We start from the raw sequence: 27084 nt of genomic DNA, 5'->3' as shown, positions 1-27084 counted from the left end.
TATGTCCATCAATAGTCAACGTTTAGAAGCAGTTGGTCCTCTACAGATGATCATTATTTGCCGTAACATTGATGCAATTCTTCCCGCTTTGTCACAGACTTTCCGAAGATGTTCCCGGGAGGTGAGTTTGCTATTCAGTGTTACTCCCAGGTACTTTACAGATGTACAACTGGTAATTTCCATATTAGCAATTGAGAAGCGGTGTCCTGCGTCTAGTAAGTAATATACTTCAGTTTTGTCTGCCGCCTCCTGGTTTCTCTGGGATTCTTCTCATGGTACTCTTTATGTTTATTTGTGTATCTCTATGCGAGGATCATCGCCGGAAGGTCGTCCGCGGAATTCACCAGGAAAACGTTTTATATGATAAAACAAATTGATTGCATTTATAAAGTGCTGAAACACAAGTTATTTGTAACATTTGTATCAGCAAACTCAATCTCTGACTTAATTTACAACAATGCGTTCCTAATAATGCGTGTCAAGTTGAGCGAGGTTTAACACGATGCTAATCGATCATTTCCGATTGTCTATATATTGAACTTCGGGTACTTATTGATAAATAATTTTTCAATTGGTTAAAACAATCGTATAAGATAAGATTTTTATCTCACAAGATTTTACACTTCTTAATCCCAAATCTAACTGCAGTAAAACTAATCTCTCCAACGTGTAATCACTATTTCAAAAGAGACTTATTATTGTTAATACTATACAAAATAAATATTAATTAAAGTATAATACAGTTTATTTTTATTATTTTCTTGTTCAGTTATAATGATCATAGTTTGTTATAAATTGAGGTTTTGTATTTTGCGCGGAGATAAATATATATTTTACACAAATTTTGTGAAAGAAAATATAAATTAAGTAATGGTAAAATCCATTAAAGAAGATAACAGTAAACTTGGTGGTAAGCTGGATAAATGTAACGTAAATTATAACTGTGATGTACTATTTTAAGTTCAGTTTCCATTATCTCTAATGCTATATCGAGGTCTTGTAAAGCTGTATACTATAGAGTGCTTTATTATAACATCGCCAAGGTTCAAGTCTCTCAAGTCTAGTATATAAAGTAGAAGCTATGAAAGTTTATTTAAAATTAACTTTGAAAGAATGATATACGAAAATAAATTTCTTGACTTTTCAATATTTTACTTAGAATTTCAAGGAAAGATAACAGGTAATGAATTTAATATTCTACTACTTAATATTCATTGAAAAGTACTTTATTAACATTCATTACAAGGACTATTCTTACTGAATTAACAAAATTTACATCAAGTTAATCTTCTCTTTGATCCATGTTATGTAGTGAGAAACTCTAGTATAAACACCAGGATAACCGGTAATTGTACAAGGTTTGTAAGACCAAGAAACAATTCCAACTTGAGTTCCATGTAACGTTAGCGGTCCACCAGAATCACCCTAGAAAATAATTTTAATATACTTTCAATTAATATATTGTTACCTTTGTTTATTTACATGACACTGCCCTTTTCCACCTGGAAGAACACCTGCACATAACTCTGCAATGACATTAAATCTGTCGCTATTGAATATTTTTGTACACTCTGTTTGAGGATAAATAAAAAGGTTTACTTTATGAAGATTTTCTAAAGGGTCTCCTCCAGTCTGTAAAATTATTTTTTACACTCACGGAATTTATTTCATTTTTATGACTTACGTATGATGCTCCCCAACCAGTTAATGTACCAATCGACCATGCTTCGAAAGTTTGTTCTTCTGTTGGAAGTTTTATGGGTTGAACCGATTCACTTAAAGGTATCTCAAATGTTAACTATTAAACAATTAATATTTGAATTAAAAATTGTGTAAAATAAAAATACTCGGATGTATGTACTTTAAGAAGAGCAATGTCATTCCTATCATAATTTTCCCGGTCATAACTTTCATGAGTAATCACTTTCATTATTGGAATAGAGTTGGTAACATCCTCTGATATTTTTATCAAACCATATTGAATTGATAAATTAGATGCAATACTGAAATTATATTTACTTTTAGACGAGAATTACAGTGTGATATATGGAAAATAAGAATTATTGAAGCTATTTTAGGATTAATTATTGATATTATTTACATATTTACTGCTGATGTGGGCTACCATAACCTTACACTTGATAATTTATTAACTCTTTTCTGCAAAAATTTAAGTAAATTAGAAAAGTATTACGGAATAACATGTAACGTTAAAACTTAATAAAACACTTCGATTCCTTAAACTAAAACTAGAACTAATACTAGACCTACAACTAGAAACTTTCGGGTTAATCCGTGTTAAAAAGTGTTTAATCAATTGAATCAAGGAATCACTTCGAACGTGTTGTAAGTGTGATTCACTTGATTCACTTCGAACTTGTTTCTGAAGAAGGTTGCACGTGGCATCCAAAACGTTAAACACTTTTCCAAAGGCTTAATCCGAATGTTTCTAGTTCTAGGTCTAGTATTAGTTCTACTGATAGTGTTAGTTCTAGTTATAGTTTAATTAACACCGGCCGTGAAAGCTCTCGTACTTATATCTCAATTTTTGGTTTTAAGTAGCACAAATTCTGTTTTTTTAATCTGTATTGTATTTAGTGATAAAAGTTATATTTAGATGTTCGATCATTATCAGCATTGCCGGTTCACACGTCAGTTATGAGTCAACTTTTTAGAATTTTTAGAAAAGACAATAATAAACACAATTTTTATGTTTACTTTCTTTCTTTTCAGTTTCTTTTTTCCTCTTGTCATTTGTGAATCATATTTATTTTCAGAATCAATTAAAAGTGTTATCTCCACCCTTTTCCTTGATTTTTGGTAGTTTTATTTATATCCTGGCCGAGCCAAATGATCATGAGTCAGAAATCATCATTGTAGGCAATCTTTTTAGAAAGACAATTTGCCTAATAGTTCATACTTCATATATTATCCAGTGTCTACTGTCGTTATCTTTTTCTGCTCTTTTCGAACAGATTGTGTCCAATCTGCCTGTTGCACTTTTCATTGATAAATTTCTTCTTTAGTTCTTCGTACCTTAGCCATATTGGTTTTATTTGTGTTCCAGCGTATTAGTCTTCATTACTTATATTGTGCAGAAAATTTTTTGAATGTCGGACTTTGTTGGATTTTTTGATTCTTATGCATCTCCTTTCTGCTTTATCAATGATATCCTTAGTCTTATTCGTCGAGTTAATTGTTAGCATGTATCCAGAGTCTACAACCGGTCTGCATATGGCTTTGTAGATTTCATTGCAGTGTTGATGTAGATATACTCTTTTGATAGCGTCGTCCCTTTTGGTTTTGTAATGCTTGGATAATTTTAGGCTTATCCAAAATTATTCTCCGATATTTAACCGCTGGAGATGGTTTCATGCATAGGTTGCCAGAATTCACTGTTGCAGATGCGGATTCACAAATGTGATGGTTTGAAACTGTGACTTGGAATTTTCCTCAATTGAGAGTAAGTCTCCATTTATGTAACCATTTTAATACTTGGTTGTATAGGGTTTGTAAGTCTGCTGTGGCTTTCCATATATTTGGAACTAGTCTTTATTTAAACAATAATTCAAAGATTCTCGTATGAATTTGTGTGTGATGGGATTGAGAGTTTTTAATAGGTTTTGCCTAATATAAACAATTCTGATAACAGCAGCTACGTTTGTATCAAAGGCTTCATTCAAAGAAAAAGACAGCACTAAAACTTTCACAAAATTCTACGTTTGAAAACTGGTATTTAAAATTCAGAATCACATTTACCACTCTCTAAATCATTAGTGAAGAGAAAAAAATTCAGGGAATTCAGAAAAATAATTAAACGTTAAAAATGTGTTGATATGGGATAAAAATCGACTGATTTGTACCATCCAAAATAGAAATTAAAATTTAGAATCATATGTAAGACTCTCTACAGCACCGTTTCTCAACGTTTCAGTATTCGCGGCCCAATCTCAATAACAATTTTTATGGCGCCCCCTACCTGTGCGTCATTTGTTTAAAAATATTGGCAGCAAACAGCATGAAACCTAATAAACTTAGACGCCATTTGGAAACACTTCATGTGAGTAAACATCAAAAAAAGACATATGAAGAGCAAACATCATTCTTCGAAAAACTTTGTGAACGAAACAGCTTTACTTGTCTCTTACAAAGTATCATATAAAACTGCCAGATGTAAAAAGGCTCACACCATTGGTGAAGACCTTATTTTGCCAGCTGCGATGGAGAGTGTAGAAACTATGTTTGGAGGTAATTTTGGCAAACAATTGCAATCCATACGTCTTACAAACGATACTGTTGTCCGTCGAATTGGTGATATAGCCGAAGATGTACAGCATGACGAGGCAACAGATAGCAATAAAGACGGTCATTTAATTGCCTATGTCTGATTTGGTGATGGTATATCGGCAGTAGGTACAAGAACTACTTTTCTGCAAACCTATAGAACTCAAAGCCACAGCACTCTCTTTGTTTGATATTTTAATTGATTTTATTAATAAGGCCACATAGAGTGGAAGAATTGCGTTGGAATATGCACCAATGGTGCTCGTACAATATCTGGAAGATTCCAAAGTATACAAGCACTTGTGAAACAAAAATCTGCGCAATGTGTCTGGACCTATTGCATGATCCACAGAGAGACTCTGGCTTCCAAAGAAATGAGTCCTAGTCTCAACGTTGTGTTAAGGATGGTTGTAACTGTAGTAAATAATTCTGTATAAATAAATTCTACGTTGCTATTTTATTGCGAGGCCAGATGGTTGTCACGTGGGAAATGTCTACAACGTGTTTATGAGTTAAAAGAGGAAATTGCCACTTTTCTAGAAGAGGAAAACCGTCCGGAAGCCGAAAAGTTTCGAGATGCTTTATTTGTGATGAAATTTAGTTACTTCGTCGACATATTCGAGAAATAAAATACCCTTAATCTACAACTCCAAGGAGCAAGCACACATATGTTGGATAGCAGTGATAAACTTAGTGCTTTTGTAGAAAGTTGGAGCTGTGGAACAGAAATGTGAAACAAAAAAAACTAGAAATGTTTGCAAATGTGAATGACTGTGTTAAAACATACAAGAAGCACAGTATGTGAAAGTTGTTTTTGTAACAATAGAAAGTCATTTCGCCATGTTGGCACAGAATTTTAAAACGCATTTTATTGCTGACGACAAATTGGTAGCAAGTTACGAGTGGGTTAGGGATCCATTCGAACTACTCCCGAAGGTCTCTCAACTGCAGAAGAAGAAATCTTCGTAGACTTTACTGCAAGCGGCGAAATCAAGAGAGAATTTAGTAATAAATCTGTCTTTGAATTTTGGGCGGAAGTGGATGATGCCCTTTTTACACTGAAAACAAGAGTATTTCGTATATTATAGCCATTTTCAACATCGTACCTTTGCGAAGCCGGATTTTCTGCGGTGGCTGCTATAAAGACAAAATATAGGTCTCGACTGAATATAGACAAAGAACTAAGAGTGGCTATTTCTAATATAAAACCTTCTTTTGAAAAACTTTGCTGTGCGAGACAGGCCCAAGGGAGTCACTAATAATTATTAAAGTTACTTTTAATTCATGAGTTTCTATTAGTTTCATTTGGCATTTGACAGTACCTACTGATACAATCATATTTATAATAATTAAATGGTATATTAGTTTAAACGTACACTGTACTTACTTAATTTTTTGTAATGTCAGAATGAATATCATTTTGCTTTTCTTTCTGTGAGTTAAATTTTTTTATTAGTAAAAATCGTTTTTTTTTTTTCATTTTGATCTGTGCGCGCCCCACAGGTTGAGAAACGCTGTTCTACAGCACTAGTGAGTAAAACATTGCCAAAGGGTGTTTTCCGTTAAGGCAACGGTTTTCCGAAAATCTTTGGGAAATTTTACAGAGGACCAGAAAAAGAGTTCCAAAAGAAATAGAGTAATTTTTGGTTTCTTTAAAAATTGTTTTAAATTTTGTTTCACATACATAATTATGTGAAGCCAAACATAGTAAATAACGGAATGTCTAGCTTTTGCAATTAGGGTAGTTTTCTGAACCATGTAGATTTTAGTGGGTGCACTTATTTTGGTTTTCAAACACACATCTTTTTGTAAATCAATTATCTCCAATTGATGCGGAGCCTATAAAATATTAAAAAGCTTCATACCACATCAGTCCATTCTCCTGAGATACTTCAAAAGGCGACTTTACGAATTGCGGTAGCTTTCCTATTTTACCAAAGTCTTGGAATCTTGCGTCAAATTCCTTCTTAAGTTCTGATATGAAATTTAAAAACACAGCAGTATCTATTTCGAAATTGCTTTTATATTGAAGAATGGTTGAAAAATGAATATATTGCTGATTTAGAATATTATTTTCAAAAGTATCCAACTTGCGCCGAAAAGAAGACAAATTTTCGCATTAAAATATTTTAAAATGTCCTTCAAAAAAGGTATATTTACCATATTGGACCTGTTTTCTAAGAATTCCATGTATTTCTTCTCTTCTAATTTATCCAAATTTTTTATTACTCCTTACTTATGTTGAAGTGCAGAACGAGATCTAATAAAATTGACCAAAGCGGTTTATTGCTCATCGTCTGGCTCTGTTATCAGCAGCCAAAATTTCTGTTCTTTCTGTATTACTTCTTACAGACAGAGGTATACTTTGAATAGCGTTGACTTTTTCTTTTTTTTCTATAAAAACTGCTGTAGCTACTTGCGGTAAATATTCTTTGATTATCTCAGAATCAGAAAATGGCTTTTGATGCTTGTTAAGCGTCCAGCATATACGAAACGCAGCTTCTGAAGATTTTTCTTGTACTTAGCACGGCAGTGCTTTTCTTGTAAGATATTAAATATGTTTGTATTTTTTCATGACGCACACTACTTCCAAGAGACAAATTTTTGTGAAATACCTGGTGATTTGTTTCGTAATGTCGTTTTAAATTGCCACTTTTAATAATAGCGACTGTTTTATTACATATGAGGATAATAGAATAGCTTTAGCTCTATCTGGCAGTGTAAAACAATACTGTTCAGTCCACTCACTTAAAAACTTCCAATTTTCGGAACCTTTTTTACGTTTTATAGGATTCATGTTATTATTAGCTAGTAAAATCGTTAAGACGCATAGATTTACTACGAAAACCGATATTTGATCGTTTTCTAAATTGTAAAACATAAAATTAAAATTAAAAACAATGTTTAGCACAATCTCTATTGAACAAAAAATTGGAAGGAAGTATTTACAACTAATTCCGAAAGCTTGGGATACCGTTTAAACCCGCCGATTTACAATGAAAATCGAAAATTGATCAATGTCTGCATTCTAAAATTAAAATTAAAAGTCAGAATCATGTTAAGCATCCTCTAAAGCATTAATGACCAAAAAAGCTGCGAGAGGGCGTTTCCAATTAAAGAATAAAAAATTCTAAAACCCTGTGAAACCGTTGAAATGATTCGATTTACAATAAAAATCAGCATCCGACCGATTTCTATAATCTGATGTTTAGTACCCTCTATTACAAAAAATTGCGTTGAGGTTGTTTATAATTAAGGACTAAAAAAATTCGGAACTACAAAACTTATTCATATACAATTAAAATCAAAGTTTGACCGATTTCTACAACCCAATATGATAATTAATGTTTGAAATTACGGTTGGCAGCCTGTTATGCGTTAGTGGTGTATATAAAGTTGTTTAGAGCTGTTGTTAATTAAAGAGAAGCCTATCTGGGAAATAATAATTTGGAAAGTGCTTATTTAATATTTTTAAAATGATAATGTAATAGCGAAAATAAATATTATTTTTTATTTGAGTGCAAAATTTTATTCAAATTCACTTCTAGAAGTAACTTGTTACATCTAAACATAGAGATAGTCAGCAACGAAAATAACAGTGCTGGTTGCCATCCATAAAGATAACTGTACGTAAGATAAATATACTGGACTATTTTAACCCTAGAAAGTTAGTCTGCATAAAATTGACGCATTTAAAGTTTCTGCTTTTTTTGTATAAATAAATAAATATAAATATAGAAATTGTGGTTATTATTTCATCTGTTTATAAATATATAATAAAGATTGGTTTATTCAAATCAATAAATAAAACTTGTGATTAAAACAAGTTAAAGCTCATGGATCAGTTATACGCATGACTATCTTTTACGTATATCACAATATGATTATCTTTCTAGGGTGAAAATAATAATTGCCCTAATAGCAACACTAAGGCCAATAGAAAAATAGTAGGCGCCACTCTGAAAATACACCCAAGAAGTAGTGGATTTCAAACACGGGTGGTTTGCCAGCTTTTCCTTAGCTCTTTTAATGCCTTGTTTACTAGATAACTGCGGGTTTCGTCCTTTGTGGTTTTGCTCACCTTGTCCTCAAAGGAACACTTTCAGCTTTAACTTGAACTAACCCGGCAGTTTTCCTCGTTGGATAAAGATCAGAGGACATCTTAATGGTTTTGACGAAGCCCATATAGAAAACGAAAATATATCCAGAGGTATATCCAGATTATTGCTAGATCTCTATATATAAACTTATTATTAGTTTTATGAATTTATATTAGTGTCACGTTAACTTAATTTGATTCCGAAAACACTCAAATTTAATATTTTTAATATCAAAATTGATTTGACTTAAAAACCAAAAACGATTAAAAGGAAGTTTTTGGATAAAAACATTAACCATTTTTAAACAATAAAATTCCCACGTTGAACGATTTTAATAACCAATTATAGTAAATTCAAATACTGAATATGAGCTTACCAACTTAATATGGTACGTCTATTAAATTGAGACATTTTCATTAAATCTCTTTTTAAATATCTCGGAATTAATTCGTATTTAAGGTACGATTTTTTAAATTGTAATTTTATCAATTTAACCTGAATAACCACTATGTTAAATTAAAGAAATCATATCATTGGTAATTATGGAAATAAAGGAATTATTTTTGGTACGTAGAAACTGGATTAAATTTACCATGAAATCGTTTTTTTTTTCATCTTAATGATATTAATTACTTTTTGAGATGTGATTTTCATTTAAATTGGTATTTTTAAACAAAACACAAAATTGGAAATGAAGCAAAAAAATCATAACGTTGAAACTTGTAGAAATGAAGAATTAATATTTAACGCATTAAATATTAATTAAATTGACTTTAAAATGGTTTTTGTTTTATTTTGATATGTCAATTCGTTCTTGAGATACATATCAATTTAATTTTAACAATCACTATGTTAAATTAAAGAAATCTTATCACGTAATTATAGGAATAAAGGAATTATTTTTGATGTATTGAAACTGGATTGAATTTAAATTTAATTCATTTTATGGTAAATTCAATCCAGTTTCAATACACCAAAAATAATTGCTTTGGAAAGAAATATTTAAGATATTCAAAGATATTGAATATTTCTATAAATATACGAAAAACCGAAAAGATTGAAGTATTGAAAGGATGAAGAAATACAATATTAGTATTAGTAATAGTACAATATTTTTCGAACGGACACGTTTTCAATTTTACGATAATTTTAAAACCTTATACATTCAACTCAGAAATTTATTGCGTTAAGCAACCAGATGGTCCGTATATGATATCTAACAAACTGATGGATGTTGTAAAGAGATTAGTTGAACCAATAGAATTCTAACAGAAATGATACTGACAACTACTATACTAGTGTTGCTCTAGCAGAGTCTAGCAGATTATTTAGTACAGAAGAAATTAACATTGACTGGAATAATAAAAAAGAACAAGCGAGAAATCCCATCAGAATTTTTACCAAATAAAAGTCGAGTCGTTCATTCGAAAATAATACTAATAATATTCGATATTAATAGATTATAATTCGACAAAAGTTGGAGTTGTCTGCCACTTAGACGGTAACTCGAATTACTAAAAGATGTGTGATTTATTTTAATTTGTTAAATATCGCTGGCACAAATGCAAATGTTATATATTCGTTTTCACAAATAAATGTAGCAAACTGCCGTAGAATTAAAAAAAAAATCTATCCTTTAGTTTGATGAAACCTTAGTTACAACCAATAAGACACTACAAGCGGATATAGTAGCATTTTTAAAATGCAATTACTCCCAATCAATAGTAGAAAAGGATACTACCGAACAGCTCTGAGCGAAACGTGGAACTTGCCATTTATGTGTAATAGAGAAAATACCTACAACAGCGTCAATGAAGTGTTCAAAGTGTCTATCATTTACTTTCAAGAAACTCTGTAGTAAATGTAATTTGTTTAGAATATGAAAATGAATTGGAATCATTTTCCAATTAAAACTAAAGCGATACAAAAAATAATTCTAGAATACAAATCAACCAAGTACATGAAAGCATGCAAAGAAATCTGTTTTTCAAAAGGGAAAAATATTTGCAGGAAATTAAAAAATTGTCTAATTACAACAGGAGTTCGATTCCTGATGACCCTATTTCCGATACCATTCATACCACGGACGAAGACATAGGCCGAATACAAGCTGACTATCTTGAAAAATGTTTTGATTTTTTAGAAGATGATGAATTTCAGGATGTATGATGACTTTCGTCAAAGTTCATTTGAAACTACCGAAGATCTACGTATACATAAGCGAAGAAAAATATACGCAAGTGATAGCAAAAGATGAAATCTCGGTACTGGGATATCACAACATTTCTAAAAAAATGATTAGACAGTTAGATGAAAAGGTGCACGATTATATTATTGATATTTACAATTTTTGCATTTCGAAGCATTTTTTTCCACCTGAATGGAAATCCGGAGTAGTGATTTGTCTTCCTAAAAAAGGAGAAAACCTAAAATCTCCGAGTGGCTACTGACTGATAACACTTCTACCCGTTATTGGGAAAAATTTCGAAACAATATTAAAGAATAAGTTGTTGGTTTATGTTGATCGACATATTCCGTCTCATCAATTTGGTTTTAAATCGAAAATGTCTACTATTTACCCACTATCTATATTAACATACAACATTTCTACGTGTAAATTAAAAAAGGCAAAACAGCGATTCTTTGTCTATACGTCAAAAAAGCATTTGATTCGGTATGGCACAAGGGCTTGTCATACAAACTGACAAAATGAATGTCCCCTCAGACATAGTGGCACTGGTTGAAGATTTCTTACACAATCGCTCTTTATGTGTAAGAATAAATGGTACAACCTCCAAAGTATTCTACCCAAAACAGGGGGTTCCGCAAGGTTCTCCTCTTTCACAGGTGATACAGCACTAGTGACGCACGGAGAAAGTCGAAAGCTGGTTCAAAATCTGGTGAATCTGGGAATAGTGAGTTCTACTATTCTATAGATTATCTGAAAATTCTCCGAATATCAGGATGGCTAATACTTTGGTACATCCAACCAATTCTTGTAAATATCTTGGGATAATCTTTGATAACAAAATAAAATTTGACATCCACACGAAAAAGGTTAAAATGAAAGTCAAAGAACGTGCAACGTAATTTAGATGTCTCACCTACAAGAACAATGGGATAAATTTTAAATGTGCCATGCATATTTATAAAACAACTTGCAGACCCATTCTTGATTATGGAACTCCCATCTTCCTTAACATCAGCAAAAAGGCGACATCGCATCTAGAAGTAGCCCCAGAAATCGTGGATTCCTAAAAAATGACTAATCGGTGTAACAGGGGCAGAAGTACCACGGTCGGTAGCCCGTTCCAGCTTCAAAGTTTAACTTTAAGTTTACATTGTATAATAATATTATTTAATTTTGAATTGTATTGTGATAAGCTGGAATAAATATCTTTCTCTCTCTCAAATTAAAATATTTGACAATTTCCTTACCTAGTCAAAAATGTAACCACTTTGAACTGTTACAAAAGAAAAAATATAACCTGTCTCATCCAATTCAAACTGGATATGAATTGATGTACATATTATACGTTTGTTTTTTAATAATTGTATATGTGGTTGTTAAATTTCAAAAATTAATCTATTTCATTGATTTTATTTTATGTTTTTAACAATTGTTTAATATACATATATTAAATATTTTTACTCTTGCAAAATATATAATATTTTATTAAACATAACGTAATACTTATCTCAACAAACACATTAGTATCAACGTATTTGTTGCAAAAAAGACGTTATGTGTGGCCTGTACTATAAACACGGAAATTAACTCGAAAATCAAAAAAAGTTAAAGCGAACCCGTTGTTATAAAATTTATGACACGCTCATGTTATAAAACCGAACAAAAGGTTAAATTAATATTTTTAAACTAAACCCGAAATTGGAAATGAAATAACAAAATAATTTACGTTGAAACTTGTAGAAATCAAGAAATAATATTTAACCTTCTCTGCAAACTATATGTACATTATGATGATTGATTTATTAAACGTCAATATCCCATCACCAACCGAACCTACCATTGGATCACAAACAACAATCATGCAAATTGACGATGTCTAGCGTAAGATTATTATATGCCAACATTAACAGCTTCAACAGTAAATCACATATAGTGTACAATTTTATTACGAACAATGAGATTAAAGGAGCGATGTTCGTGGAGACCTAATCGAAAACCCAAATTAAATTCCAGAATTGGACTACCATACAAAAACAGGGTAATATTGTAAATGCAAACATAAGGGGAGGAGCTGTCATAATGGGACACCCGTGTGTAAGCCTAGGAAAATACAATCCACCTAGTATAACCAACCCATTAAACGATTCCATTCATGCTACCTTCAAGTTAGGCGATATTGAGCTTGATTGAGGGCAACATATTTATCATGGCAGCATTATTTGACAACTGCATCATAATCGGGGACTTCAACTAGAATCCTATAAAGAAGACACAAATAAAACAATTCCTTGATAGGACAAACTTTGTTCAAATACACATTCCACCCACATTCATAATGAATGAGAGAGATAGCACCACTCCAGACCTAGTGCTGTGTACAAACAACCTAAAACCGCTGATCACTTCAGTTGAGATGGATCCGGACCTATGCTCCGATCACCTAGGTATCGTTCTGAACTTGGAATATGGCGTTTCTACAAGTACTTCAATTGGACCTGAATTAAAAAATGTATGCAATGTCAGAGAAGTGAACAGGAGAGTCGCTGAATTTATAAATGGTAACGAAATAATTAATTAAGGCAAAATTTCCAATTTCTGCGATTGTTTATCCAATGCCATAAATACAAAAAGCCCAATCAAAAGAAATCACTATTTCAACTTCCCTCTCCCGCCAAAAAATCGGCGAAATCGATTGGATGAGTGGTATGTTTCTGCATTCACAAATGGAACTCCTATGCCAGAGGAGGCGCTTGTTGATGAAGAAGAATATCTCAAGATTATACATAACGGCAGAAACACTGCGCCAACATATGATAATGTCACAAGAAAATTTTTTAAAATCCTCGATCTTCATGAATATATCAGAAAAATCCTAAATTATTGTCTAGTTAACCAATATTATCCAAAAGAATGGAAAAAGGCAATAATAATATGTATCCCGAAGAACAATGGAGCAACAGAGGATCCGGCTAACTATCGACCGATTTCGCTCTTACCGGTTTTAGGGAGGATGTTTGAATCTATAATTTTAACACGGCTTCTTGAGATTGTAAACCATAATATTCCGGAATATCAATTTGGCTTTCGACAAAACAGAAGTACCGTCCACCCATTAAGTGTGTTAATCTCGAACTGTCAAGTAGCACATAAACAGAAATTACGATCAGCAATTTTATTTCTGGATATCAAAAAAGCGTTCGACTCAGTATGGCATCGAGGACTGATCTACAAGTTAGGAAATCTTAACGTTCCATTCTACCTCCTTAACATAATTCTCCAGTTTTTATCAAATCGAACTTCACAGATTAAAGTCCAGAATTTCTTATCAAGACTCTTTTTCATGCAACAAGGTCTTCCTCAAGGCTCACCTTTGTCTCCTTCCCTTTACAATATTTTCGGCCACGACATATATAACATTGATATATTTTAACAACGAATCCTACATTCTCCAATATGCCGATGACACTGCCATAATAGCACATGCCAAAAACTTACCAGATACTATTAACAAGACGCAAAATATGTTCGAGCATATTAGAATGGTGTTTCAAACATGGAGAATACAGTTAAATTCAAGCAAAACTCAGTTACTTGTTCCGTTTCACCGAATCAACGAAAGATCTCCAACAATAAATGTTCTGGGCATCAACGTTTCTCCATCACCTACTGCTAAATATATGGGTATGCTGTTCAATTTAATGTCCATGCCATCAAAACAAAGATGAAATGCGGAATGAGAGCGGCGCATTTTAAGTCGTTAGTTTATAGGAACAAAGACATTTCACTCAAAGTAGCAATTAAAATTTACAAATCCATCTGCAGGCCCTTGATCGAATACGGAATAGTATTTACACGGTTTTCTACTCCAAGGACAATACAACATCTAAAAGTAGCAGAACGTACTGCGCTAAGAAAGATTACAAGAATTAGACATCCAAACAACCCCCTGCATAATCCTTCCAAGTATTGTATGAAACGACTGGAATCACACCAATTCAGGAACGAGGATTGCGACTAGCGGAGTAGATTAGCAAGAAATTTCCAGAGTCGGTGCTTGAAAGATTGATGAGGACGAGTACAGTGCACATTCTAATATTTCCCTCACTTTTCCACAAAATTTCAAGAATGAAAAATACTGAATAAAAAATAGCCAAATTGTACATTATTTATCACAGGCTGAAAGACCTCGGTCGATACCCTGTTTAGGACCTTGTTTCAATTTAGTTTATATTCTTTCACATTGGTATAGATGTGTTATATTTCATGTTATTAGTTTATCTATGAGGTCCTAAATAAATTTCATTATTATTATTAATATTTAACGCATCAAATATTAATTAAATTCGCTTTAAAATGCTTTTTATGTCACAATTTTTAAATTGTTATTTTATCAATTTAACCTGAATAAGAACCACTATGTTAAATTAAAGAAATCATATCAGTGGTAATTAGTAGTACGAATAAAGGAATAATTTTTGGTGTATTGAAACTGAATTGAATTTACCATAAAATGGTTTTTATTCCATCCTAATGGTACAATTTGAGTAATTTAAAATCATAGCATTGAAACTTGTAGAAAGAAAGAAATAATTTTGCTTTAAAATGGTCTTTTGAGAGACGATTTTTTTCACGTAAATAATAGGCATCCGGATCTGTAGTCCTCCTTTGCTATTTTATACGATTACAAGTAAAGATAGGTATGTTTTTTATGAAAATTAATTTAAAATATGAATTAATTTGAGAAATACGAATAATTACTGTAACTTCGTTTACGAAAACATAAGTATTTTAATTAAAGCCTCATATCTTCTTTAAAATGACATATAAAAATGATAAGCGATTATTAATAAAGTAGCACTTAGCAGAAAAGATCGATATTCGGATATGATTATATTGTATCAAGTTTATGGGTAATCATCGCTGCTGAGTGATATAATTTGTCATGAAACTCTCTTTCAAGTAACTGTCTAATATGTTAAAAATAATCAAAGATATTCCTCGAGTCATAAATTAACACAAATCAATTTATTTAAAAAAAATTGTTTTCTTACTCTTCTGAAGTACAGTGAGCAGCTGTTAAAATAAATCGAGGATTAAGGATGGTACCTCCGCAAATATGTAGATTGAAATATCTCACAGAAACCTAAAATTTAATATATTGATTTTTTTGATTATCTAAGAATTTGAAAATAAATGTACAAAAAACTTACCATGTATGGAAATTCACCGTTTTCAGCAACCAAACCATTTATAACTCTATTGTTTGGAAGAGCTTAACATCAATAAATTACAAATTCACATTGGTTAAAATATGATAAGAAACATAAATCACGTCAAGCTTACCGCATACGTTCATCAATAAAACAAAAATCAATACCACAGGAAACATTACTTTCAACTTATGATATTACAAATCGTTTTAGAAAAAAGATTGTTCTAATTTTTTTTGAATTAAATATTGATAACAAAATGGGATTTGTATATATGGGTGTCGACTGTATGTTGGTGTTAGTTACAATGCGGTTCAGTTAAATTTATGTTTTTATTATCTTTTTACAAATAAATTCACTTATGTTGGCACTATTACTTTTTTATTTTCCTCATTAACTAAAAGCATTCTAGAACATTATGTATAGTACCTAACATTGTTGAAGTGAAATCGACTTTGCAAACTTCGTCTACAAGGAAGTAAGTTTGTTTGCAAAATAATCCAACTGACCAGCTTTGTTCGTTCAAGTTTGGTCATGTTGACAATACTCGGACTCGTTTAAGCACTTCCCGCATACGGAAGTTACTACATGAAGATAAACGAAAGGATTTAGTAGATAAAACTTTTAAAAGAACGAAAAATAAATTGTTGTTATTCGATCGATGTTAGATATATCTTTAGCTTAGCTATAAATAGGTTGGTGTACTTTACAACAACATCTATAACGGTAAATATTAAGTGTTATTAAATTGTAGTGTGTTTCAAAACTTTGTACTACGTGATACTGCTTTGGTAAACTTTGGTACTTTGCAGTTTGAAAAGTTTTTGTTAGCAAAAGAAAAGTGATTCATTAATACCAACATATTGATCTAATAAAAATAGATTAAAATAACAAATTGTATTTAGGTAATATGTTTTGACCCATTTCATGAAGAAACATGGCAGTTTCAACATGACATGACATAAAGAGGGTTTTTTAGGTCGAGTTGACACGAATTCCCCGTAAAAGACAAACATGTTATATGTCACATATAATTTTTATCCTTGCCGTACAGGTTTCTTTCGGTTTTTATGTAAAATAAACAGCATTTTGTATCAGATATAAAAATAAATTTTCCCTTATAGAAACAAAATCGTAAATATTGAGTACTCCGAATGTCTTATCCTCAATATTTCACGTCGATAACTCGTATGTGTCAGGAGAAGAAGGTTTCGACGCATTAAGTTTTACTCCCCCAGTTTTCGTCCCATTTTTACGACATCTTGTATCTGTAATTTTTATACGAAATGGGGAAGGAAGAGACGAAACTGCGTGGGGTTAGTACTGATAAAAAGATTTTATGGCCGGAACCCACTTGGCAACAACGTCATTGTCACCGGAACGTGAGCCTTTCTGCAGCCCGAGTTGGTTGGTGCCCCGCTGTCACTTGATAAATAATGAGCTGTCGCGCGTCAGAACGAGATGTTCGATGAATTCAAAGCAAACGGTCTCTCAATGGTCCTTTATTTCCTTCTCGGTTTATCGTCGGTCGCGTCGAATTTCACGATAAATATTGCGCCCACCGATTGCTATGATTTATTCATAGCTTCTCTTCAATTATTAGACACGAAATCGTTTAAGGGAATTCAAGAGGACAGGTTTTAGAACTCAAACTGTCAATAAGTAACTTCGTGAAAACTACTTAGTTCGAAAGTTGACGCAGAATGGATTTTCACGTTGTTAATAATAGAGTTCGACCTTTAATCTAACTTTATGTGGAAATTTCTAATTTACATACTTATTTATAGTTAAACTTTAATAAACCTGTTGATAGGAATTTCAATGTTACTCTAACCTTACTTTAAAATTAACAACTTTATTTGTTCCCATCAGGATAATTGCTGACAAAAACAAGTTCTTCAAGTTATGAATTCGGTTAACTTAAATTTAGTTCACATTTTTTTTCTACTTGTATTAACGTTGAATATTTTCAAACACGAACTCTATTTTTCGTTGCAAAGGCGTTTGAAACTGTAGTTCGTGTCGGTCCATTGCTTCCTATATCCATTGGAAAGGACACGCAGTATCAAGATCAATACCACGTCCTCATAGAATACATCCTTTCAATTCGACTGGAAACCCCCCGATGGCATAGATTTTCATCCCAAAAAAGAAAAACACGACATATTCGATAACTTGACAGTTCTTTTATACATTCTCAATGATACGATATCGATAGGTTAAATGGTCCTTCAAATACATGCGATGTTTGCAATTAATAACTAAAATAATCATTACTTCAATTAAAGATATAGGTGTTAAAAGAAAAATAAAAAAACAAAAACTTGACAAAAATAATATTGACGACAAAATTAGACGTAATATTGACCGCACCACAGAGGTCAATATTTTGACTTAATCTTAAGTAGAGAGGAGTCCTTGCTAGATAATCATGGCTTACTAACGTTCCAAAACGAGTTTTTATAACTTAACTATTTGTAAAAGAAGAAATTATTTGTGAAATAAAGACAGCTATTCGCAAGGTGTCAGTGGCAAAACGCCTGAAAAATCCGTCAAGACGTCGCAAGAGTGTTAATAACAGCTACACCACCACAGCCCAACTTGATCCTGTCTGCAGACAAAGTATCACGAGAACAAGATGAACACTCTATTGGATCCAAACATATGTAGAAAAATTAAAACGTATTCCATTCCTTGATGGTACTTGATAATTTCTTATGTCATTTAAAGAGTCAGCATCCAATGATTAAATTACACCATGGAGGAAAAAAAGGACAATCAGCTAATTTCCTTGACGTATCAGTAACCATGTCCAACAATTGACCGTTAAAACAGGCTTCATCACATCACCACTCACAATGGAAGATGTCCGTAATTAGCATACTTTTTTGTAGAGCCTCCTAGTTATGCTAGTTAAAACCTAGCTAGTCATAACCTCCTAGTTATGCGACGGAATAAATTTGAGGAATGAAGAACGACTTCTAAAGGAAATGGACGACATCCTGGTAAGACATGGGACAGTCCGCAATTTACGCAACCCATTGCCGATAGCAGACAAGGGGTCAGAAGTCTAACGACTGTCGTGTAAATGTGAGAAATACAGTGTAGGGAAAGAGGGATAATAATTAAATTATTATCATTAAAAATTAAATAATAAATAAATTAGTACTACATTTCTTATTATTTCCACTAAAATCAAATGTAATTTTAAGTATAGACAGAACACAGTAACAGAAAAAAGTGTTATAATACTTCTTTAAAAGTACTTCAAAGTTTGTCTTTGTTAAAATAACTTTCCAAAACAATTATTTCAAACAGTTTTTTGAAAAATTTAACAGTAAGTTGACAGAAATCTACAATCAGCAACTGTAAGCAGATCATAATTATCTAGTCTTTTACAAGCACTATGTGCTTTTCCATTTCCAATATCTGGGAGTCTGCTAATGTTTAATCTTTTCCAAGCAGTAGCTAGTCTTCCATTAGCTATATTTAGAAGTATGCGAACAATATCTAGTTCTCTGCCAGTAGCTCCAAGTCTCCTACTATCACTATATAGCACTTTTTTAGCAGTATCTAGTCTTCCGTTAACAATATCAATTAGATTTCCAACGATGTATATTCCTCGGTCAGCAGTATCTGTTCTATTTCCAGTAAAAGTGTCACATCGAATTGAAATAGGCATTTGCGCAATCTTTAAACCAAGACGCGTTTTTGGACGCAGATTGAATATTTTAATTCTGCACAATTGTACATCTCCTATTTGATCAAATGCCGTTCTTAATAAGGTTGAAATAAATTATATGTCTGTAGGTATAGGTATACAAATGTGCAGCATGTCATTCACAACACAATACAAGATCACTTTTATTAAAAGAAAATAAGAGCAGCTTTTATTTTTTAACAGTAAACCAAACTTGTCAAAAAATAAACCACATTTTTACAAAAATATAAAAGTAAAACAACGAAGAATATCTTAATTATTAAAGTAAATATTGACCTTATTTATTGTAGCATGATAAAGACTGCTGACATTTACTGTTACACTTAACTTGTCTTAAAAGACACTTGCATTTTTTATTTTTGCAGTTTCTACAGAAGCAATGTGTTGAAACGAAGCTGAACTGGTGGGAACATCAGCCAAGGATATAAAGTTGCTTTCTGAAATCTACAAAGAAAATTCTAATCGTGTTTTAAATTAGATAAAGAATTGTTACCTGAAATTCATTTTTAGCATATAGCCTCTCTAAAATACCATTTGCTGTTCCTATTTTATATAGGCCTTCAATTTCAGAAATAACAACAGCTAATATATTTCTAGGTGCAGTTCGCCCACGATTAACATCCGGAATTTTCAATAAAATATTTCATCCAGTACATACAGATGAAAATTTTTATGAACTGCGATCCAGCATTTTATCAGCTTTTCATTTTAAACTTTGTGCACTTTCTTCTCTCTGTTGAGTGATTTGTTCTAACCGTATATTAATGCCGTCAGAGCTATCATCTATTTCTTCAGTTTCAACTACTACTTCTTCTTGTGACTGAATGTCGGTTTGCTTGTTAAGGAAATCATCCAGCTCTTCTTCCCTCTCAATACGACTGACAACAGTATCAGGCAACTTGGAATCCTTGAGACCATTCATCATTCTCCGAACATGGCCTCGTACGGTGATCGCTGTATGCCATTATGGTATGAGCGATTTTTGTGTAACTGCACAAAGCAGAAACCTTCTGACCATTTATTGGTTGTATATCTGCTAAATTGGTAACTACCGCATTTGCAAATTCACGCCATTATCGCTATGAAGAATGCAGGGAGCGAAAATAATACAAAAAATTTCCATCAAGTTATACGCGACTTCCTCTACTCTTAGATTGCAGCTGCTTTAAAAATACGAATTTTGTTAGGTGATCCTGATAATTTAAAATCGTTCTCGGGTTCGGTCTGCATGTCAATTAAATCGACTTGTCCTCTTTTGTTGAAGTTCTTCGTTAATATCGGCTTCGAAACTAAACTTTTCTCTTTTTTCTTTAACTGGCAAGATAAACAAAGTTTTAAATATTGTTCAATAACATTTCTGCTAACATTAGCATATTTTTCTTTATTATTATTATTATTGAAATAGAATTCGTTCGTTTTTGAACTAAATTGTCAATCCCTCCTATTGCTAAAACCTCAAATCTATGAAGACGTCGGTATTCTAGCTGTGTAAGTGGTTCACCAGCCTGTTTTTTGTCATTGCAAGCCTTCACTTCTTGTATAATGTCATTCAATTTCTCCGATGAAAGAGAGCATGTAAAGTTTTTATTATTAACAGTAAGACATATTTTCAGGTTATCATTAAACGCTTCAGCATTAACACAAAAAACCATAATCTTGTACTTACATTTACTGAATAAAACAAACACTTCTTTCTTTTTTGTTTACGATATGTGTGATATGGTGCGGAATATCGCTGCGCGAAATTTAGTCCGTCGACTCGATTGTCAGTAATTCTGCCTGGGCTGAGAGTTTTATAACCTAAAAACGAATCGATAACTAACCTTTATTAAGATCGGTATTTGATCAAATAAGAGGTGCACAATCGGCGATTGTGTAGAATTAAACTATCCAATCTGCGTTTGCTCAAAATTACCTGCTGAAATGCCGTTTGAGCATTCCGGGAAATGCTCGATTATTTCGGCACTTGGGTACTCCGTAATCGGCGATTGAGTCTAACATACACAATTCAAACCATGTATTAATTTATCTTTATATACTTATCTTTAGTATGGCACTTAAACTTTTCGAAATTTTGTACCATTAGTACATACCTTTAGTAGTACCATGATTTCATTTTTTTAAATGGCACCCCCTATATTTTATTACTTACTCGTCTTCGGCGTCTCATTTTACATTTTTTATACTCCATACGTCCTATACCTAACATTAAAAAAGATGTTTCGCCGTCGTACTGGCAAAACCATACGGTAATTTGTTTTTTTTTCTTAATATTTTGCTTTTATCCATAGATTCAGATTTTGCAATCAAAAACATAAGGTGCCACTTAAAAAATTGGTCGTGACCTTCATATAATACCTTGAAAATAAGGTCAAGGTCAAAAAATGTTATTGTGGTATGGTTTCCCCCTTCGCACAGAACAATTTTCATTTGGTTCATTTTTATGTAAAAATGAACCGTTTTCGAGATGATCGCTTGTCTCATGTTAACTGGACCAACCTGTATATACCACCTTTCGCGAGTTTTACAACAGAATAATATCGGGTTTTCAAGTTTCAACATCATATTCAGCATCTATCACAAAAGTAACATCATTTTGATATGCAAATATTGTTGAATTTATCAGGCTAGTCTTGTTTGGCGTCATTTTTGGAGAAATTCCCTTTTTAGTTTATCGTATTGTTCCAACAAGTGTGATTTTATTTTGAAACAATTGTTTTGTTAAAGGTTCTTCAAGCAGTATGCGAACACTATTTAGTTCTATGTCAGTACAATCTAGTTCTTTGCCAACAGACATATCTAGTCTTTCGTTGACAATATCAATTAGTCTTCCATTAGTGGTATGTAGAAGTATGCCAGCTGTATCCAGCTTTGTGCTAGGAGTATCTGGTCTTCTGCTAGCAGTATATAGTTCTCTAACAGCAGTATACAGTTTTCCATTGGCAATGTTTAGAAGTATGTCAGCAGTATCTAGTTTTCCGTTAGCAGTGTGTAGAAATAAACCAACAGTACCCAGTCTTCTCAAAGCATATCATGACATATAATACGAATTTGTAACTAATATTTAGTCATAATAGCCAGTACAGTAATAGAGCCTGTCGTAAATGCTCTTACAAGTCTACCTGAACTTTTAAAAGGGGAGACTCGGCTTGTTTGGCAATGTGGCTTACAATTAATTTAATTATGGAGTACGTGCATTGAAACACTGCAATCTACACACAAAGGAGATATCGAGTTCGATCTCTACGCTCATATTGTTTTTCTTTTCGATTTCTATCAGTGTGATTAGGGTCAAATAAATAAATAAACTGTTCGATGATATTGGCACAAGCAAATCATTGATAACACGAATGGAGTGGCTAGCGCTACTCGATTAAATTACTAAACGTGTCTGTACGAGCCTTAAGAGTGTAAAAGAGAACATTTTAGTAACATTGAGTTATCCAGTTAAGTGACAGGGTTAAACTTTTTTGTTTACTTACTCGATAAAAAACTTTGTGAGACCTTCCTAAGAAGTTCAATCACCATCAAATCTATTGTCAATGTTTTCTTTTCTTCGATTCAAAAGTGTTCCGAACTTCAAATACATAAAGATAATTCTTATTCTAGTATTACTGGTAAATTAATCGGTTGGAATTATTTCTTATTGTGGCGAACTTTGGATAATGCAAACATTTATCAATCATTTCATGACAAATGTTTTACTTCAGTAGAGATTAATCACAATCATGTGGCTTTTTCTCAATCTCTCAATATTGAGACAAAATTTAATTGAATTAAAAATTTAAAAAAATAACTTTATTGCTTTAACGACTTTTGAGATTTACTGCGAATTTGATTACTGACTTCGAAACGATAAAACGAGGTCGTCTTCGTTCGAATCCGAAAAACGTACAAATAATTTCCTGTGTACGTGAACGATTTACTTAAAAGTTTCTTTTAACAAGATGGAGAAGTTGTTAAATTATTATAAAATTTGTTACATTCTTTCAATTTTTACCAATAGGAATGGAAAATGATAGATCTATTGTGGAGATATAAAAGTGTCAGCTTTAAATTACGACCGATTTTCCGATTCAAATAAAATTCTGCGGCGTGCGATACATTGAAACCGTCACAATTCGCACCGACTACCACTAAAAATGATTAATATTCAAGCGTCCATTGACATCAAATGCCAGCGCAACGCTCTAATGACGTTATAACGGCCGAGGCTCGTAACATTTGCACTAGAACGTATATGCCAGATCGCATCAGACATTGACGTCTAAATTTAATAGAGGTGCGGTCAGTTTAATATAGAATAAAATTGACGAGTTTCGATCCCATTAATGACTGGATCGAATTGACAGAAGTGAACTCGGTGTTCATTTATTCGATGATTTATTCACATCACCGAAATGACAATAGTTTATAAACAAAAAATTGTTAATTGACAATTGGACCGCGTTATGCATCACTTGACTAAGTGACAAATGAACAATGTTGAGAAAAATGGGATTCTCGTTTTCATCTCTTTAAAAATATAAGACTTCTCAGAATAGACAGGCTCAAACGATTGAAAATTGTTTGGTGCCTGTCTATTTTTATCACAGAACGTTGATGACAGCCATCACAAGCACAGAATCCGCTTGGTCAGTCGTTGTACGATTATACAGGTTGCTTCTGTAAGTCGTGGTATAAATTTAATCACAAATACTAGTCAAAATAATGTAGTGTAAAAATTTTGAAGAAAATTATGTAGTTTGATTTTGTACTTTTCAACTGGTTTCTATTTTATATAGAATTTAAATCTAACTAGTTTGGGCCTTTGGCCATCTTACTCTACAAATAGGTTAACATCCGTCATCCTATCCATTTTAGAAACAAGTTTCTTAATATTTCTTTTTCTTTTGTTAAAAAAGATCACATATCAAACTCGAAATCAGATTATTAGTTACTAATTTACAAAATTAAAGTTTAAAAAGTTGTAAAATGAAATTAAGGACGATGTGTTACAAGTTTACAGGTTAAAATTTAAGAATGCTCTTTTTTAACAAAAGAAATATTAAGATACTTGGGAAAATTCAAGAATCATCATGTGGCTTGCATTGATCATTTGCACTGACCCAATAAACGTTAAAAACGTTTAAACCACGTTAAAAATAAAAAGAAAATGCGGAAATGTGACCAACACTAGATTAATTTTAGTTATAAAACTTCTACTATATGATAACTAACTTCAGGTTTAAAATGTCAACCTCAATTTTGACATATTTGTAATCGCCGTGAAAAATCCTTTAAAATGACTCCAAACATGATACGTTTAATTTCAATATTACTCGAGATATAAGCAACTTCCGATTTGTAATGTCAATGTCATTTTGACATATAATAATAAAAAATTATGAAATGATTATAAAATATAATTAAAAAAATCAAAAATAAGGTTGATATTAATATTTAAAAATTAAATTGGTATTTTCATTGTTGCTAACTTGGGGTTTAATGTTTTTTATTCTAACTTTTTTCTTTTTTGAGTTTTTTGAGTTGGTCATGGCTTGGACTCATTTTAAAGGCGTTTTAATGAAGATGACAAATATGTCAAAATTGATGTTGACGTTTCAAACCGGAAGTGATTATATCTCCATTAATATCCATTAATAAGTTGACAAATATGTCAAAATTAATAGTTGAAAGTTCAAACTTTTTGGTTTATTGAGATAAATGCGTCATATTTGGACTGTGTTTGTTAAGCACTTTAAAGGTTATTTTATGAAGAATACGAATATAATATTAAAATTAAAGTTGACATTGACAACTGAAAGTTTTTTTCACGACTAAACCCGAATGTTTCTAGTTCGCGTTCTAGTTTTAGTTCAATAAAAATGTACAATAATATCTTATGCTAGCTAGCGCTACCTACCACTGCCACTAGAACTAACACTAGACTGAAAACTAGAAACATTCGGATTTAGTCCCACGTCTCTCAAGACGGCTAAACCGAAATGATTCTGGTTCTAGGTCTTGTGAAGGGATAGATTTATTTCGTCTAAATAGCCAAAAATATCGGATAAATAAGCTAGTCTTTGCAAAAAATTGTCAATCCCCAGAAATTTATATAGCGAGTTTTTTTTTGCTTCAAAAAACTAAGACTCACGCGTAATTCGAATAAGCGCTTCAAAACTTGTCCTCTTGATAATTATCAAGAGGACAAGTGCAACAGTCATTCTGGGGTGTAAAAAAATCCAAGTCAGGGTGAAAGTACCAGGCCAGTATAGTAAAACCTTCAAAGGGTTTGTCGTTCTCAACTGAAACTTTTTTTTTATGACGTTTTTTATTTTTTTCTTATCTTGATGTTTGTTTGCGTAGTTTTTCAGTTATAACTCACGAACCAATGATGATTTCTCATTTCATTCTTCAGCATAATTGTAGCTCAGGCTTAAATAAATAATTTTTATTAATTTTTTATAACGTCTTTACTCGAGTTCTACGAATTGTAACTATAAAAAAGTATTGATTTTATAGATATTATTAAGGGAAAAATTAAGGAAAAACAAAGTTTAACGAAAAACAAAGTTTATCTGTTCACAAACGTTACTAATATAGACCTTTTCAATTTAATAACTTAATGTCAATTTGACTCCACTGCTGGCCCTACTGCACCTTCTGAAAATTCTTCATCATCAGGATCATCTTACTCCTCCAGCAAATTTCCGCAAGTATTGCACTTGGCGATTTGTTCCCTTTGTATCTGTAATTTTTTTCACTAAAATGAGTGAAAAAGAACTCATGGTATTAGATAGCGTTCGTCTTGTTCATCAGACTCGGTGCCCAATTGTTTGCTGAAGTAGTTCAGATGATGATGTAAATAATGAATTTTCAAGGACACGTGGACGCCAATTTTCGAGAACTATGTTAACATCCTTGCGACAGAAACATCGTAGTTGCTAGAACGATGCTTTCTCAACAAGCCTTCTATTACTTCTTTGATTGCCTTCCAAGGCAGGATGGGTTTTCATTGGTCTAATGCAGTAAAACCGCTGTCAAGCTGAGTTTTGAACTGTCAATCATCTGCTTCATATTATATTTTCATTCCGCCTATCAATTTTCCTACATCCGGGCAATATGCAAAAGTTTTGTCATCATTCACAACGAATAAACTTTGGAGTGTTGCCCGACGAGTTTGATATGCTGTGACAGGGTACCAAAAGATTGTTTGATTTAAAAAACGAAGCCAGCTGTTCTGATTTATGCTGTGTCAATTCCAATTTGGCAACAATTGAATCAAGCTGATTTTGATTTATTAAAATGAGCTGATTGGTACAGTTCTTTCGGTATTATATGGGGATCGTCATTTGAATCATATGTTGCTGCAAAAGTCGGAGAAGTCATAGAAGATAGAACATCTAGGCTGGAACATTTTGGCACATGAATGTAGCCCGAATGAGGCAATGGTCTTTGACCACTTGCAACACCAACGTAATTATATGATTTTCTTACCATTTTCTCAATGCGGCTTCTTTATTCGCACATTCTTAGCAATTCAATGGATAGTGACCGTCACCAGGATTAGTTGAAATCATTGGGATATCAATG

The 27084-nt window shown here is 32.3% G+C and overlaps 2 protein-coding genes across 5 annotated transcripts in view; one reads left to right on the top strand and one right to left on the bottom strand.

Moving 5' to 3' along the window:
• The window catches only part of LOC111415637 (SCY1-like protein bma), a 265493-nt gene that overhangs the window by 34013 nt on the left and 204396 nt on the right, over positions 1-27084 (top strand). The window lies entirely within an intron of this gene.
• On the bottom strand, positions 1222-16054 carry LOC139430732 (chymotrypsin-1-like). Its single transcript, XM_071197955.1, has 7 exons — positions 15919-16054; positions 15786-15847; positions 15627-15718; positions 1862-2003; positions 1685-1798; positions 1483-1632; positions 1222-1425 (listed from the first exon to the last, which is right to left on the bottom strand). The coding sequence occupies exons 1-7, from the start codon at positions 15962-15964 to the stop codon at positions 1273-1275; spliced, it is 759 nt and encodes a 252-aa protein (XP_071054056.1). The 5' UTR covers positions 15965-16054; the 3' UTR covers positions 1222-1272.

The sequence above is a fragment of the Onthophagus taurus genome, chromosome 1 (genome assembly GCF_036711975.1).
Source record: "Onthophagus taurus isolate NC chromosome 1, IU_Otau_3.0, whole genome shotgun sequence".
NCBI lineage: Eukaryota > Metazoa > Arthropoda > Insecta > Coleoptera > Scarabaeidae > Onthophagus > Onthophagus taurus.
Note: the sequence above shows the minus strand (reverse complement) of the source record. Positions and strands in the feature narration are given on the sequence as shown.